Source organism: Lethenteron reissneri, chromosome 6 (genome assembly GCF_015708825.2).
Source record: "Lethenteron reissneri isolate LAM-NWPU_2019-01 chromosome 6, ASM1570882v1, whole genome shotgun sequence".
In the NCBI taxonomy this organism is placed as follows: domain Eukaryota; kingdom Metazoa; phylum Chordata; class Hyperoartia; order Petromyzontiformes; family Petromyzontidae; genus Lethenteron; species Lethenteron reissneri.
The window spans coordinates 2,804,991-2,817,893 of NC_083784.1; the positions used below are offsets into that span (position 1 = coordinate 2,804,991).

Below are 12,903 nucleotides of genomic sequence, written 5' to 3' on the forward strand. Positions count from 1 at the left end.
TCTTCAGAGGAACCAGCCAGGCACTGCTCGATCATTCTATTCTTGCAGATTGCAATACTGTACAAGGTGGTCCGGATGTCTTGTGACCAACCCCCAATTGATTGGCCCCTACTATTGGTTTAATTTGCCTATTCACATCTGTTTTCACAGTCATTGGTATACAAAAAAATATTAAGTTTTAGATAATTCAATGGGGGTCACTACTGATACATATCTTTATAGCTCATCTGATTCCTCCAGTATAAATTAATATTCTGAAGGAAAAAAATCTGACCTGGACCAACCCTGTATGTCCAGTAAGCTAAATACTGTCAAGCTACCCTAGCCACTAGAGGGCTTCATACTTGAGAGTGTGTATCCGTGTGTAGCGGAGTACTGCATGGACCCAACGAGGGGTAACCGCGGTTCAAGTTCATTTATTAGGTATAACTGTGAGCCATTCGGCTCTTGAATCGGGTGCAACCGCAACAAACAAAAAACAAAAACATGAACAAAAAACATCTTACAGTTAATATGTGACTGCGTGCAAACAGAAAATCCAAGAAAAGACAGCAAAATATTGCAGAAAAAACACCATACACCAACGCTGTGTGCAAAAATCCCAGTGGGATGCAAGTCAAACAACAACAACCACAAGACGACTTAGATGAAGGCCATCAGTCTAACTCTGTACAACAACAAACAAACATGGCTAAACCAATACACTTTCGAAATCACCAAAATAAAGCCACGAAAGCAATGAAACAGTGATCATAGGAACTGCGGTAAGGGGCCTAAGCAGCAAGGGGAGTGCCAGAAGGGAGAGACTTGACTTTTGACAACTTTTATTGCTGCCAGCAGCAACAGCCCTGGAACCACTTTCGATACGGGGTCACCAACATCGAGTACAGCAAACGTCGCCATCGCAAAACCGCGGCACGTGCGCCACACCGCCACGAGCCACGCACATCGCCCGCTCAAAGTCGACCGGTCAAAACGTGAAAGTCAGTGCACCATTTGTGTTGGTGCAGAGGGCCTGCCAGAAGGGGAAGAGAGAGAGAGAGGAGGGTAAGTAGAAAGACCCCGGGTAGAAGGAGGAGAGCCAGGTAAAAGGGAGGAGCCCGGGCTAAGGGGATAAAAGGGGAACCTGGACGGAAGGGGAGAGTGGGAAAGAAGAGTCAGAGATACGTTTGACTTTTAAACAACTTTTATTGCCGCCAGCAGCAAAAGCACTGGAGGCGATTTCAATATGAAATACACAGTCACCAGCAAACATGAAAATAAACGCTACAAATCGACGCGCTGTGGCGCTAAAAGCACCGCGCACAATACAAAAGAAAAGCCACGTGGTGGTGGTGTCATCGCGCACGCCGCGGTGACGAGCGAGCGCTTCAGAAGGTGAACACGAGGGGTGCCGTCCACGCTGGTGTCAGAGAGAGAGAGGGGGCAGGTAGCAGGGAGAAAGGCTCCTGGGCCGGAAAGACAAAGGAAGCTACGGATGGATGAGTACGGGGTAGCCTGGATGATGGTCGAGGGAGTCAGGAGAGAGGGCGAGAGTCAGGGAGTTGGGGGTACTCGAGACAGAAAGGGGAGGTGCGGATGTCGATGTGAATAAATGGCAAGCAGCCCTGAACATTGTACCCTGGTCTCCGTCTGAGTCTGTAATCACGCTGAAGGAGCGCAGACTGCAATGGTTTACAATATGGTTCACAATTTTGGTTTGAAGCTATCGTGATTGCAGGAATCCATACTCTTTGGTTCTTTCCGTAAAGTCATGGAGGTATAAAATAAAATAAATCACGACGTTTCGATTGCAACACAAGCAATCATCAACAAGGTTTTCTCTCTCCTACTTCAGTAAAAAAAGTTTTTCTTGCTTTGGTTTTCCCACCTGATGATGATTGCTTGTGTTGCAATCGAAACGTCGTGATTAATTTTATTTTATACCTACGTGACTTTACCGAAAGAACCAAAGAGTAATATGGTCCACAATTTGGGTTGCATCGTCACAGTCGTACTTTTACTGTGACTTGTCTTTAATGCTTAATTCATGATGGAGATGTGGCATCTTCGAGAAAAACATCAAAGGCAGGTGTGCGATGTTTGGCTCTTGCATTAAGTGATTGTTATGGACGTCGATTATTTATTTCAATATATTTAGGCCACCTGTGCTGTAATCTCCACTCTGCACGTGTTTCGTATTATATCTGGTTAGCACACCATCATCGGATTAGCTCTTAATCAACGGTCGCAACACAAGCATGGAAGCGCACTTATAAAAATTCGTTATTTGACGTCCGAATTTGTTTCGTAATAGATCCAGGTGAATCAATTGCATGCCTAATAATTGGATCCACCTATGTATTGCGGGTGACCCAATAATTAACATCCCAGTTATAACACACACTATATTGGTTAATCGAATCTTAAAAATTGGAGAACGTTCGAATCGCTAGTTCTGCTCGGATACAACGATCCACTTCTCGCCAGGAAATTCGAATTAAATGTATGATTACTGTATGTATATTGTTTTACACTGCTAAAGACAGCGACCTCTAGCAGTTGCAGGAACTCGCACGCTGACCGCATTGCTGAACAAGTGAAATTGAAGCTGGTTGTGATCACCAGCGAAACGGCGTACTACTCAAATTGTAAATGCTGTGGGTTTACTCTCCAACACACCGGTGTGCTGAAGTAGTCACCAATTATATTCTTGGTTCTTTCGGTAAAACCACGTAGAATGGATATAATAGTTAACTATTTGTCTTTTGTAAACGTGACACATGTTTTACTGTTTGGCCGTGTCGGGTGGTGGAGGGTTACAACACATTTATAAATAACGCGATCTAACCCAAAAACGTTTATTATGAATAATATTGGTCGCGAAAGCGCACGTGTTAAAGTGTTCCTTGCGAAAGGTTTCAGTTTTGGTGTTTTAACCAAACCGCTGCGCCACCGCTCCCTGCAATGGACATCGCGGCAGGCTCCGCCCACATCAGTGGGCCCCGCCCACATCAGAGGGCCCCGGACTCAGCATCGCGGCAGGCTCCACCCACATCAGATGGCCCCGACTCAGCATCGCTGCAGGCTCCGCCCACATCACAGGGCCCCGGACTCAGCATCGCTGCAGGCTCCGCCCACATAACAGGGCCCCGGACTCAGCATCGCGGCAGGCCCCGCCCACATCAGAGGGCCCCGGACTCAGCATCGCGGCAGGCTCCGCCCACATCACAGGGCCCCGGACTCAGCATCGCGGCAGGCTCCGCCCACATCACAGGGCCCCGGACTCAGCATCGCGGCAGGCTCCGCCCACATCACAGGGCCCCGGACTCAGCATCGCTGCAGGCTCCGCCCACATCACAGGGCCCCGGACTCAGCATCGCTACAGGCTCCGCCCACAGCAGAGGGCCCCGGACTCAGCATCGCGGCAGGCTCCGCCCACAGCAGAGAGCCCCGGACTCAGCATCGCGGCAGGCTCCGCCCACATCGCCGTGACGTCACGGAACCAAAGGGCCCTGACTCAGCATCGCGGAAGCGATCACCGCGGTCGAGGTGCAGCAACGGCAACGAAGGCGGCCTTCGCTTAGAACGTTCCCGACGACGACGATTGTCATAACGAGAACCACCACCAACAACAACAACGACGACGACGACGACGAGGTGACATTAACAGACGCGTTTAACATCGACGACGACCCGCTCGCGTGTTCGCGTGTGATACGATGGCGGCAAACGCGGGCGGCGGTGTCAAAGATGGCGAGGCTGAGGAGGTGCGTAGCCGTCGGCCCGACAACACCGCCTTCAAGCAGCAGCGCCTGCCCGCATGGCAGCCCATACTCACCGCCGGCACGGTGCTGCCAGCCTTCTTCATCATCGCCGTCATCTTCATCCCGCTCGGCATTGGCCTCCTCATCACGTCCAACAATATCCTGGAGCATGAGGTGACGACGACGGTGGTGTTGGTCATGATGGTGTTGGTGGTGGTGATGATGGTGGTGGTGGTGATGGTGGTGGTGGTGATGGTGGTCATGATGGTGGTGGTGATGGGTGTTGGTGGTGATGATGGTTGTGCTGATGATGGTGGTGCTGTTGGTGATGGTGATGTTAGTGGTGATGATGGTGGTGGGGATGTTAGTGGTGATGATGGTGGTGGGGATGTTGTTGGTGGTGATGGTGTTGGTGGTGGTGGTGATGATGGTGGTGGTGATGATGGGTGTTGGTGGTGATGATGGTTGTGCTGATGATGGTGGTGCTGTTGGTGATGGTGATGTTAGTGGTGATGATGGTGGTGGGGATGTTAGTGGTGATGATGGTGGTGGGGATGTTGTTGGTGGTGATGGTGTTGGTGGTGGTGGTGATGATGGTAGTGGTGATGATGGGTGTTGGTGGTGATGGTGGTTGTGCTGATGGTGATGGTGATGTTAGTGGTGATGGTGATGTTAGTGGTGATGGTGATGTTAGTGGTGATGGTGATGTTAGTGGTGATGATGGTGGTGGGGATGTTGTTGGTGGTGATGGTGTTGGTGGTGGTGATGTTTGTGAGGGGCGTGAGGCGGTGTAAACTAACACGGAGGGAAAACAAAATGAACAATGGAGAGACATGTTTAGTGCACGTTCGGTAACAAACGACGATTTAAAAAAAGAAACTCGATTTCAAGAGCCGCAATGGACGCGTATTCGAGACACGGGATGGGATGGTCCTTCATCATCAATAACGCCACGAAAGCAGTCCCGGAAAGAGCCGCAGGTTGCTGTTCCCTGAACTCACCTGTGCTGGCTTCTGAGATCGTGTTGTGGTGGTGGTTTCTGAGGTCGTGTGTTGGTGGTGTCTGAGAGAGTGTGTTGTTGTTGGTGGTGTTGGTTTCTGAGCTTGTGTGTTGGTGGTGGTTTCTGAGAGCGTGTGTTGTTGGTGGTGGTGGTGTCTGAGAGAGTGTGTTGTTGGTGGTGGTGGTTTCTGAGAGCGTGTGTTGTTGGTGGTGGTGGTGTCTGAGAGAGTGTGTTGTTGGTGGTGGTTTCTGAGAGCGTGTGTTGGTGGTGGTGGTTTCTGAGAGCGTGTGTTGTTGGCGGTGGTTTCTGAGGTCGTGTGTGGGTGGTGTCTGAGAGAGTGTGTTGTTGTTGGTGGTGGTTTCTGAGCTTGTGTGTTGTTGTTGGTGGTGGTTTCTGAGCTTGTGTGTTGTTGTTGGTGGTGGTTTCTGAGCTTGTGTGTTGTTGTTGGTGGTGGTTTCTGAGCTTGTGTGTTGTTGTTGGTGGTGGTTTCTGAGCTTGTGTGTTGTTGTTGGTGGTGGTTTCTGAGAGCGGGTGGTGGTGGTGGCTTCTGAGAGCGTGTGTTGGTGGTGGTGGTTTCTGAGAGCGTGTGTTGGTGGTGGTGGTTTCTGAGAGCGTGTGTTGGTGGTGGTGGTTTCTGAGAGCGTGTGTTGGTGGTTTCTGAGAGCGTGTGGTGGTGGTTTCTGAGAGCGTGTGTTGGTGGTTTCTGAGAGCGTGTGTTGGTGGTGGTGGTTTCTGAGAGCGTGTGTTGGTGGTGGTGGTTTCTGAGAGCGTGTGTTGGTGGTGGTGGTTTCTGAGAGCGTGTGTTGGTGGTGGTGGTTTCTGAGAGCGTGTGTTGGTGGTGGTGGTTTCTGAGAGCGTGTGTTGGTGGTGGTGGTTTCTGAGAGCGTGTGTTGGTGGTGGTGGTTTCTGAGAGCGTGTGTTGGTGGTGGTGGTTTCTGAGAGCGTGTGTTGGTGGTGGTGGTTTCTGAGAGCGTGTGTTGGTGGTGGCTTCTGAGAGCGTGGGGTGTTGGTGGTGGCTTCTGAGAGCGTGTGTTGTTGGTGGTGGTGGTTTTTGAGGTCGTGTGTTGCTGTTGCCGTGTGAATATTTCGCTGTGTCGTTTTCACAACGTGTAGAAGTGGCACTATATACGTTCCGTCAATAACGTACTGCGTGGCTTTAAAAGGGAACAAATATATACAGAATATGCGACGTTTCTGTAAGTGTCCCTTGGTAGCACATTGAGGCCAGAATAGGCAACAGTTGGAGGATTTGCCTCTGTGTGCTTTGAAGAGGGCTGTGGTCTTGAACGTCCTATGGAGATGTTGTTATTTGCGCTTGTACATCACCGCCAAACGCAGCAGAATAACAATTGTCGTAAACCATGGGTGCGTTCTGGACTGTTATTGATATTGTGCGGTACTGCTTTTTTAACTGTTGTTAAATGAAATCTTTCCGTGAACTGGTGTGCGTTCCAAACATGGGTTGGCTATTCTGAATGACACTCGCTCGGTAGGGTGTGTTCTAAACTGTGTGAACATGGGTTTTCAGTTGCATGAAGGATGTGCATTCCTAATTGTGACATAGGTTGTTTCGTTTTTAATCTGTGGACTAAAATGTGGTGTTCTGAACTTGAAGGTATTGTACCGAATGAGCCGTGTACCTATTGTGTACTCAAGTGGCATTGCGCATAACTGCAGTAAAGTTGTGAACATTTGCGTGTTGTGTTGCAATTAAGTGACCCGCCTGTAGTATGACGTTATTTTGTGACTTTAGTTTACACTTAAGGCATCTTTTTGTTTCCAAATGGCCATATGGGCGGGAATGCATCCTATCCCGTCACATCTCAGAAGCTCAGCATTGTTGAGCCTGGATAGTGTTTGGATGGACGAACACTTTGCAAAATACCAGGGTGTTGTAAGCCGCTACGGGGCTATGTTGGCAGCCACAAAGGAAGTGTCACAAACATGCACGTGCTGTTGTATGCACCTATAGCTGCTACCCGCCTGCACACCACAACCCGCACTGACCATCGTGGCAAAAAGCATACTGCAGTCCTATAAATCCCCATGACTCGCAAGATTCGGAGAGGTGCCCTCTTCCAGCCGTGGATTGCCAGAAGTCTTGCACGTGTGCGTTCCGCTAAGTGTTCTAAGCTGGTTCGTCTGAATTGTATAGTTAAGGACTGGTATGCGTTGGCCTGTGACTGGGAAATGTGTTTGTTTTGGGCTGTGCAGCATTGCACATCAGTGTTGTACTGGTAGTGTTTGTACATCCCCATGCCATTACGGTGAGGTATTACACAGCACTTTAATACACTCGGCCGAATTATACATGGGGTGGCAGGATTATTGTCCAACCTTACAAGTTATCACCACTATCAGGCATTATCAATCCACTGCCGGATGAAGGCCTGCCCAAGCTGCCACCATAATCCGGCTAGCCTTTGCACATGGGTTGATTTTAAGTCCTCCAAGACATGTTTTATTCCTTGCTGTCATGGAATAACAGAATGTTATTCAATCTATGTGATAAAGGAATTGTGATGAGGATAGATGACAAATATCACTGGAAGTGGATGGCTGCGACTGCAGTCGAGAACCATTCTGCGAGGATGTTTAGTGCAGTTTAACACGTAGCAGGCTTTCGCGACCAACATCATCCATAATAGAGGTCTTTTTGGGATGGGTCGCGTAAATATGTGTCGGGTGGTGGCGTGCTTTAACGACACATTTATATATTTACGCCATCTTACCCAAAAAAACCCTCTAATGGATGTTTCGTGCACTCTCCACTAATTCCTGACAAAGAATATGTTCTCTTGGTGTATCCTGCCAAGTGTTATCAATACATCCGAGTGAAGCTGAGGATATGAATAATAGACAACTCCTTTTGAGCTTTCACTTGGATCGCAAATCTCATTAATGTTTTAAAGGTCCGATTCTCATGGCCAGGCGATGAATGTAATTACTAAAAGAAGTCTATTATTTATTGGTCTTATTTTGTGTTGCTATTTGGAGATTGTATAGTGATGGTCAGTGGTAAAGGGATAAACTTGCAGTGCACGCGATGTGGTATTGACAGCGCCATGCTCCCAATTTCTTTCAGCTTGACTACACAGACAGTGACGACTGTGCACGTTGTGCCGAAGTGCGCATGTCTTGGAATAACAGCTTCCAAACCTGCAGTTGCTCCATCGCCTTCAACTTAACCGAGCATTTTAAGGTACGGTTGGTGTTGCTCGGTGAATGCGTATTGGCGGTCGTGTTGCCATAATTTTTGACGATGAAGTGCTTGCCCACCACTTTAAATGTTTCCCCGCCCTGCTGTCATTGTTGTAGGGTCCAGTGTACATGTACTACGGGCTGTCCAACTTCTACCAAAACCATCGACGCTACGTCAAGTCCCGAGATGACAACCAGCTGTATGGTGTCGAGGCCTCCTTATTGGTGAATTAAAGTTTGAAATACAACACAAATTACATTATGCTTTCAAAGGTTGTACAAATAACGTGGGTTTTTTTTTCAACAATGCAGCGGTTTTCAGTTGTGCGCTCATGGTTTGCATTTCGCAGAATCCAAGCAGCGAGTGTGCTCCTTATGAAAAGAATGGCGGCATTCCCATTGCACCTTGCGGAGCTATTGCAAACAGCATGTTCAACGGTGGGAACACACACAACTACATCTTTCTGGATTGGCGAAATCGATGGCATTAAATGGCATGTATTGGAAGGTTGAGGGTGATGCCGTTGTGTAATAGCACACTGGATTTCGGAGGTCATTGGTTAGATTCGATCTCCCGGTGGAAGTTTAAACAAGGTGCAAGTTTAGTCAATGCCGCTGCATGTCCACCCAGCAGTATAAATAGTTACACCACACTGATCGGCAAGTCGCATGTGACGGGAAAGTGTGGCTTCTCCCACCTGCCCCAAAGACATCCAGTGTGAAAGAGTAGGCCAAATACCCTCTAAGCGTTCCCTCGAGTGCAAGACGCGGCTGCCAGAAGTGGCGTAATCAAGCAATTGCAGGTTTGCACTTTGACTTTTTGCATAGGAAGTTGGCAGTTGTGACTTTTAACTTTCCATGAGCCTGAAAGATGTGAACTGATGCATTACTATAATAAAGCAAAGTGCTTGTTTAAAGAAGTAAATGTGAAATTCAAGTGTAGCAGATCGTAAAAAAAAATGAAAGGTCCTTTGGAAATTTTGAGGGGTGGGCATTTAGTGTAAAGGGAATACCATTCAAGCATGAAACAACACTGCATCCATATTACATCTGATATTTAAACCATATCAGCCAGTTATCAATAAGCTTTTAGATTCCTTAGTCTTTATGAATTTGTTCATGACATACTTTTCCAGACTTTAAGTTTATTAACTTTCCTTTGAGCAGAACCCCATTTTAAAATTTAAATGTATCCCTGCTTTCATGTGACATTACTATGTTGCTTCGCATTTTGTTGGGCAATACAATGTTTTACCTGTGGCACACTATGGGAAGTAAAAGTTATGCAAAAGGACTGACAGGCCAAGATGACCCAGGAAGGGATGCTGGAGTTAGTCCCCAAGGCTGACATGGCGCAGGATGAGTAGCAGGAATAACGGAACGCTTGGCAGCAAGGGGAGGTGTTGGGAATGAGAGGGTTAATGTGAGGGAAGAGAAAGTGGAAGTGAGATGCATGCGGCATCTGTCTTCACAGGATGCAGGGATAGGCAAGGGATTCAGGGTGGTGATTATCGTACAAGTCAACAGATTTACTGGATGCTTGAGCCGATTTAAATATAGGGTTTTTTAAATAAAATTTTTCAAAATGTTTCCCTTGAAAAGAACACATTTAGGCTCAACATTTTCACACGATTATAAAGGACTGTATTAACGACTTGTATGTATGTACCTTTTGTTGATTCTGGCAGATACACTAACGTTGTACATGGCAAACGCTACTGACAATGTTCCGGTGCCGATGATAAAGACTGGAATTGCCTGGTGGACAGACAAGAACGTAAAATTTCAGAACCCGGAGCCAAAAAACAATCTCACCAGGGCTTTTGCAGGTTTGTATATGACCGCCACATTTGCCACAAGGATGAGTGACAATACAAAGATGATCCATTCATCTGGAAACGTGAAGCTGCAAAGCAATTTTTATATGGTCACCATGCTTGTTTTATTCATCCGACGTGTTTTTTGGGTTGTACCACGTGTTCAACACGCTGTCCGACGTTTCCCTAAACCATCTGCGAGCCGATTCGAAAATGTTTCAGAAGCTCCCATCATCACGTAGACAAGTCGGACACGTGATAACAACCTGAAAAACACATCCCGGAAGCTATATTTGCACAATCGCAAAATTAAACATACACCGTAACGTGTTTTCGTCGCAGGCACTACCAAGCCGTTGTACTGGAATAGATCTATTTCTGAACTCGATGAACTGGACAGCAACAACAATGGCTTCATGAACGAGGACTTCATCGTGTGGATGAGAACAGCTGCCCTGCCCACGTTCCGCAAGCTCTACCGCCGCGTCAACATGACAGACAACGGGCTGCCCGCTGGCTCTTACCTCCTCAAAGTGGACTACAGTATCCTTTCACTTTCCAATGCAATTGCTGTGACTATAGGGGATGTACAGTAGCCCATTTGTGTTGATATAAATCTTCCTTTTTTAGTGGCCCACGTCGCTGTTTTAACAATGCTTTTCCTGCAGCTTGGAAAATGGGTATTGAGGTCTGGAAAGGTAAGATAAGGTTGAAAGTACGCTTTAAAAACAATCACAATTGTATAGAAGCTATAACTGGTTGTATGACTTGTAATGGGTGGTCTACTGTAAAACAATGGTTTGTATATGATCACATTGTGTACCTTCATTGAATGGTGGAAAAAATGCAATTACATCTATAGTATTTTTTCTCCATTTGTGTTTGGTGTATTTGCTTGAGCACTGGTTATCCCACTGCACTAATATCTTGGCCAAGAGTTTGATTCCCAGCCATGGAGTATGGTCAAACAACCCACATCCACCAGTGGATTGATAGTGTTGACAATTAGCGTTGTGGTTTATATTTGCCCGGAAAGTTTCCCACCCGCAGCGCGCGCTCCAGTCTTCCTTAACGCAGCTCCACAGACTTTCCGGTGAGGAGCTTTGGAGGCAGAAAGCGTATGATCCTCAGCACCACCTCGTGGATGGGTGGAAAGAACCCCTTCCTCGGCATCGCCTACATCACGGTGGGTCACCATTTGTTTCGTCCTGGGCATCGTGCTCTTCATCATCCACCAGAAGTACAGCAAGCGCCCAAACGATTCCACAGATCCCAACACCAACTGAGCCTTTTTGCACCTGGTGTGGCCTCTTTATTCTAGCCCAAACCTAGAGTATTTGTTAAATTTGGTTGTGTTTCAGCGTAAGGTTACCCATCTCAAGATTAGTGTGTAAGGGGAGGGCCAGTGGAAACCTGTAGACGCAGCCAATATCAATTAGAAAATGTCACATTGGCTTGAGGAATTGTATGGTATATGGTACAAACTAAGGTACATCGAATGACATTTCTTTGAGGAAAACTGATAAACTAGTTGGTGACTGGGTCTAGGCATGAGGGTAATAATTCCATAATTTTAAAAAGGTATAAACTATGTTTTCCATATATTGTATATTGGTTTTATTTTAGCTAAAGTCAGATTATCTTTTGCTCAGCCTCATTGTTCTATTAACCTTGATAGACATGTAAAAATAATTTATGAACCTCAGCACTGAGAAATTGTTAAAGACTATCATTGTTTTGCAATGAATGTAGCAGGGCACACGAGTGGGACGATGTGAAAAGGCATTTTAAAATTGCATGCTAAATGAAAAACCCATGATGTGAATCTTCTGCTTTGGTTGGTGTTCAGACGCATGTGTATAACTCCTTCATAGCAATGCTCACTTGAGTGTTAGACTGTTCAGAGTTCAGTTAAGGCCACGCAAATGAGCAAAAATAGGCACCTGCCGAGTGTCAACATGTGCATTACGCTGGCATGCGCAAGAGTTTCATCACACAATCAAAAATACGCTGAGTGTTGCAGTATGGCCTTGCACTCTGTAAAATCGTGGCCCAAATACAGAGCCATCCTTGCTGTCATGAAAAATTATTGCACTGGCAAGTGGGGGGCAACAGTAAGGCACGGACTGCAACTGTTTTGATAGCTTTAGAAGCTCAAATACAAACCATGCCAGAGGAGACACTGGGAGGCATAATCTACAAGCATGCACACATGCTGATATTCACAGTAGTGGAAAGTTGGTTATGCAATGCTATAGACTTGTAATTTGGTGTTGGAATAAACGTTTGCCTTGCATTAATTTTTCACCATAAAGTTATTGTACAGGTTGGATTATTGTAGTGCTGTTTCTTTTTAAGCTTTTGCATTCCGTATCTTTTAATTGCGGCACACTCAATGGGGAACGATTTTTTTTCAGTTTAGAACATGTTAATTTTGCTCCTGATGGAATTGGCAGTTACATTGGTTATTTGAAAAAAATTTGACCAAATTTCTAAAGCATGAAGTATCATTTGGCAAAACACTGGAAGGTTTGGGATGAAAACCACTACCCTTAACAATTCCCACCTGGTAGTGTGCTTAGCACCAACTTCTATACCTTTAGCTTCTACACTGAATTGAGATTTTGAGATGTAGATGTTAAATTAAAAGTTTGGGACAAATGCCTTGGTTTAATTGCTCATTCAAATATTAAAGTTGACCTTGGGTAGTTTTGCACTCTTTAAATAAGGCATTACTGTGTTAGTTACTCCAAAGCATTGTACAAATTGTGATGTCTGCTTATTTTCTGTCAACATTGCTTTTAATAGCATGTGCTTGTTTCCAGTGTACAAATGCTGTTTGTTAATCTCAATGTGCTAAAGGCGGCGAATAAAATCTTAAAGACTATTGAAGTGTTTCTCTTTAACTTAAGTTTATTTTCTTTGGGTTTTAACCCGAGGCTCATAAGCAGCAGGTCTGAAAGCATTCACAACAGACACAAAGAAAAAAATTCACTGTTCATAAAGTTTTTTTATAACACCACTACATTCAGTCACATACAATATCCAAACACAAGATTACGATTTACAAAAATAAAACTGACACCTTTTGCCAACAAAGTAGTTGATGACCACACTTGTTCAGGACTGGGTTAGTGTG

At 46.1% G+C, this 12,903-nt stretch overlaps 1 protein-coding gene across 1 annotated transcript; it reads left to right on the forward strand.

Moving 5' to 3' along the window:
- Positions 1-3,471: 3,471 nt before the first annotated feature.
- Positions 3,472-12,651, forward strand: LOC133353641 (cell cycle control protein 50A-like). Its single transcript, XM_061570042.1, is given in 8 exon segments — positions 3,472-3,920; positions 7,832-7,948; positions 8,065-8,172; positions 8,298-8,385; positions 9,636-9,776; positions 10,107-10,307; positions 10,850-10,956; positions 10,958-12,651. Coding segments are annotated over 8 exon segments (1,074 nt in total). The 5' UTR covers positions 3,472-3,701; the 3' UTR covers positions 11,051-12,651.
- The last annotated feature ends 252 nt before the right edge of the window (positions 12,652-12,903 follow it).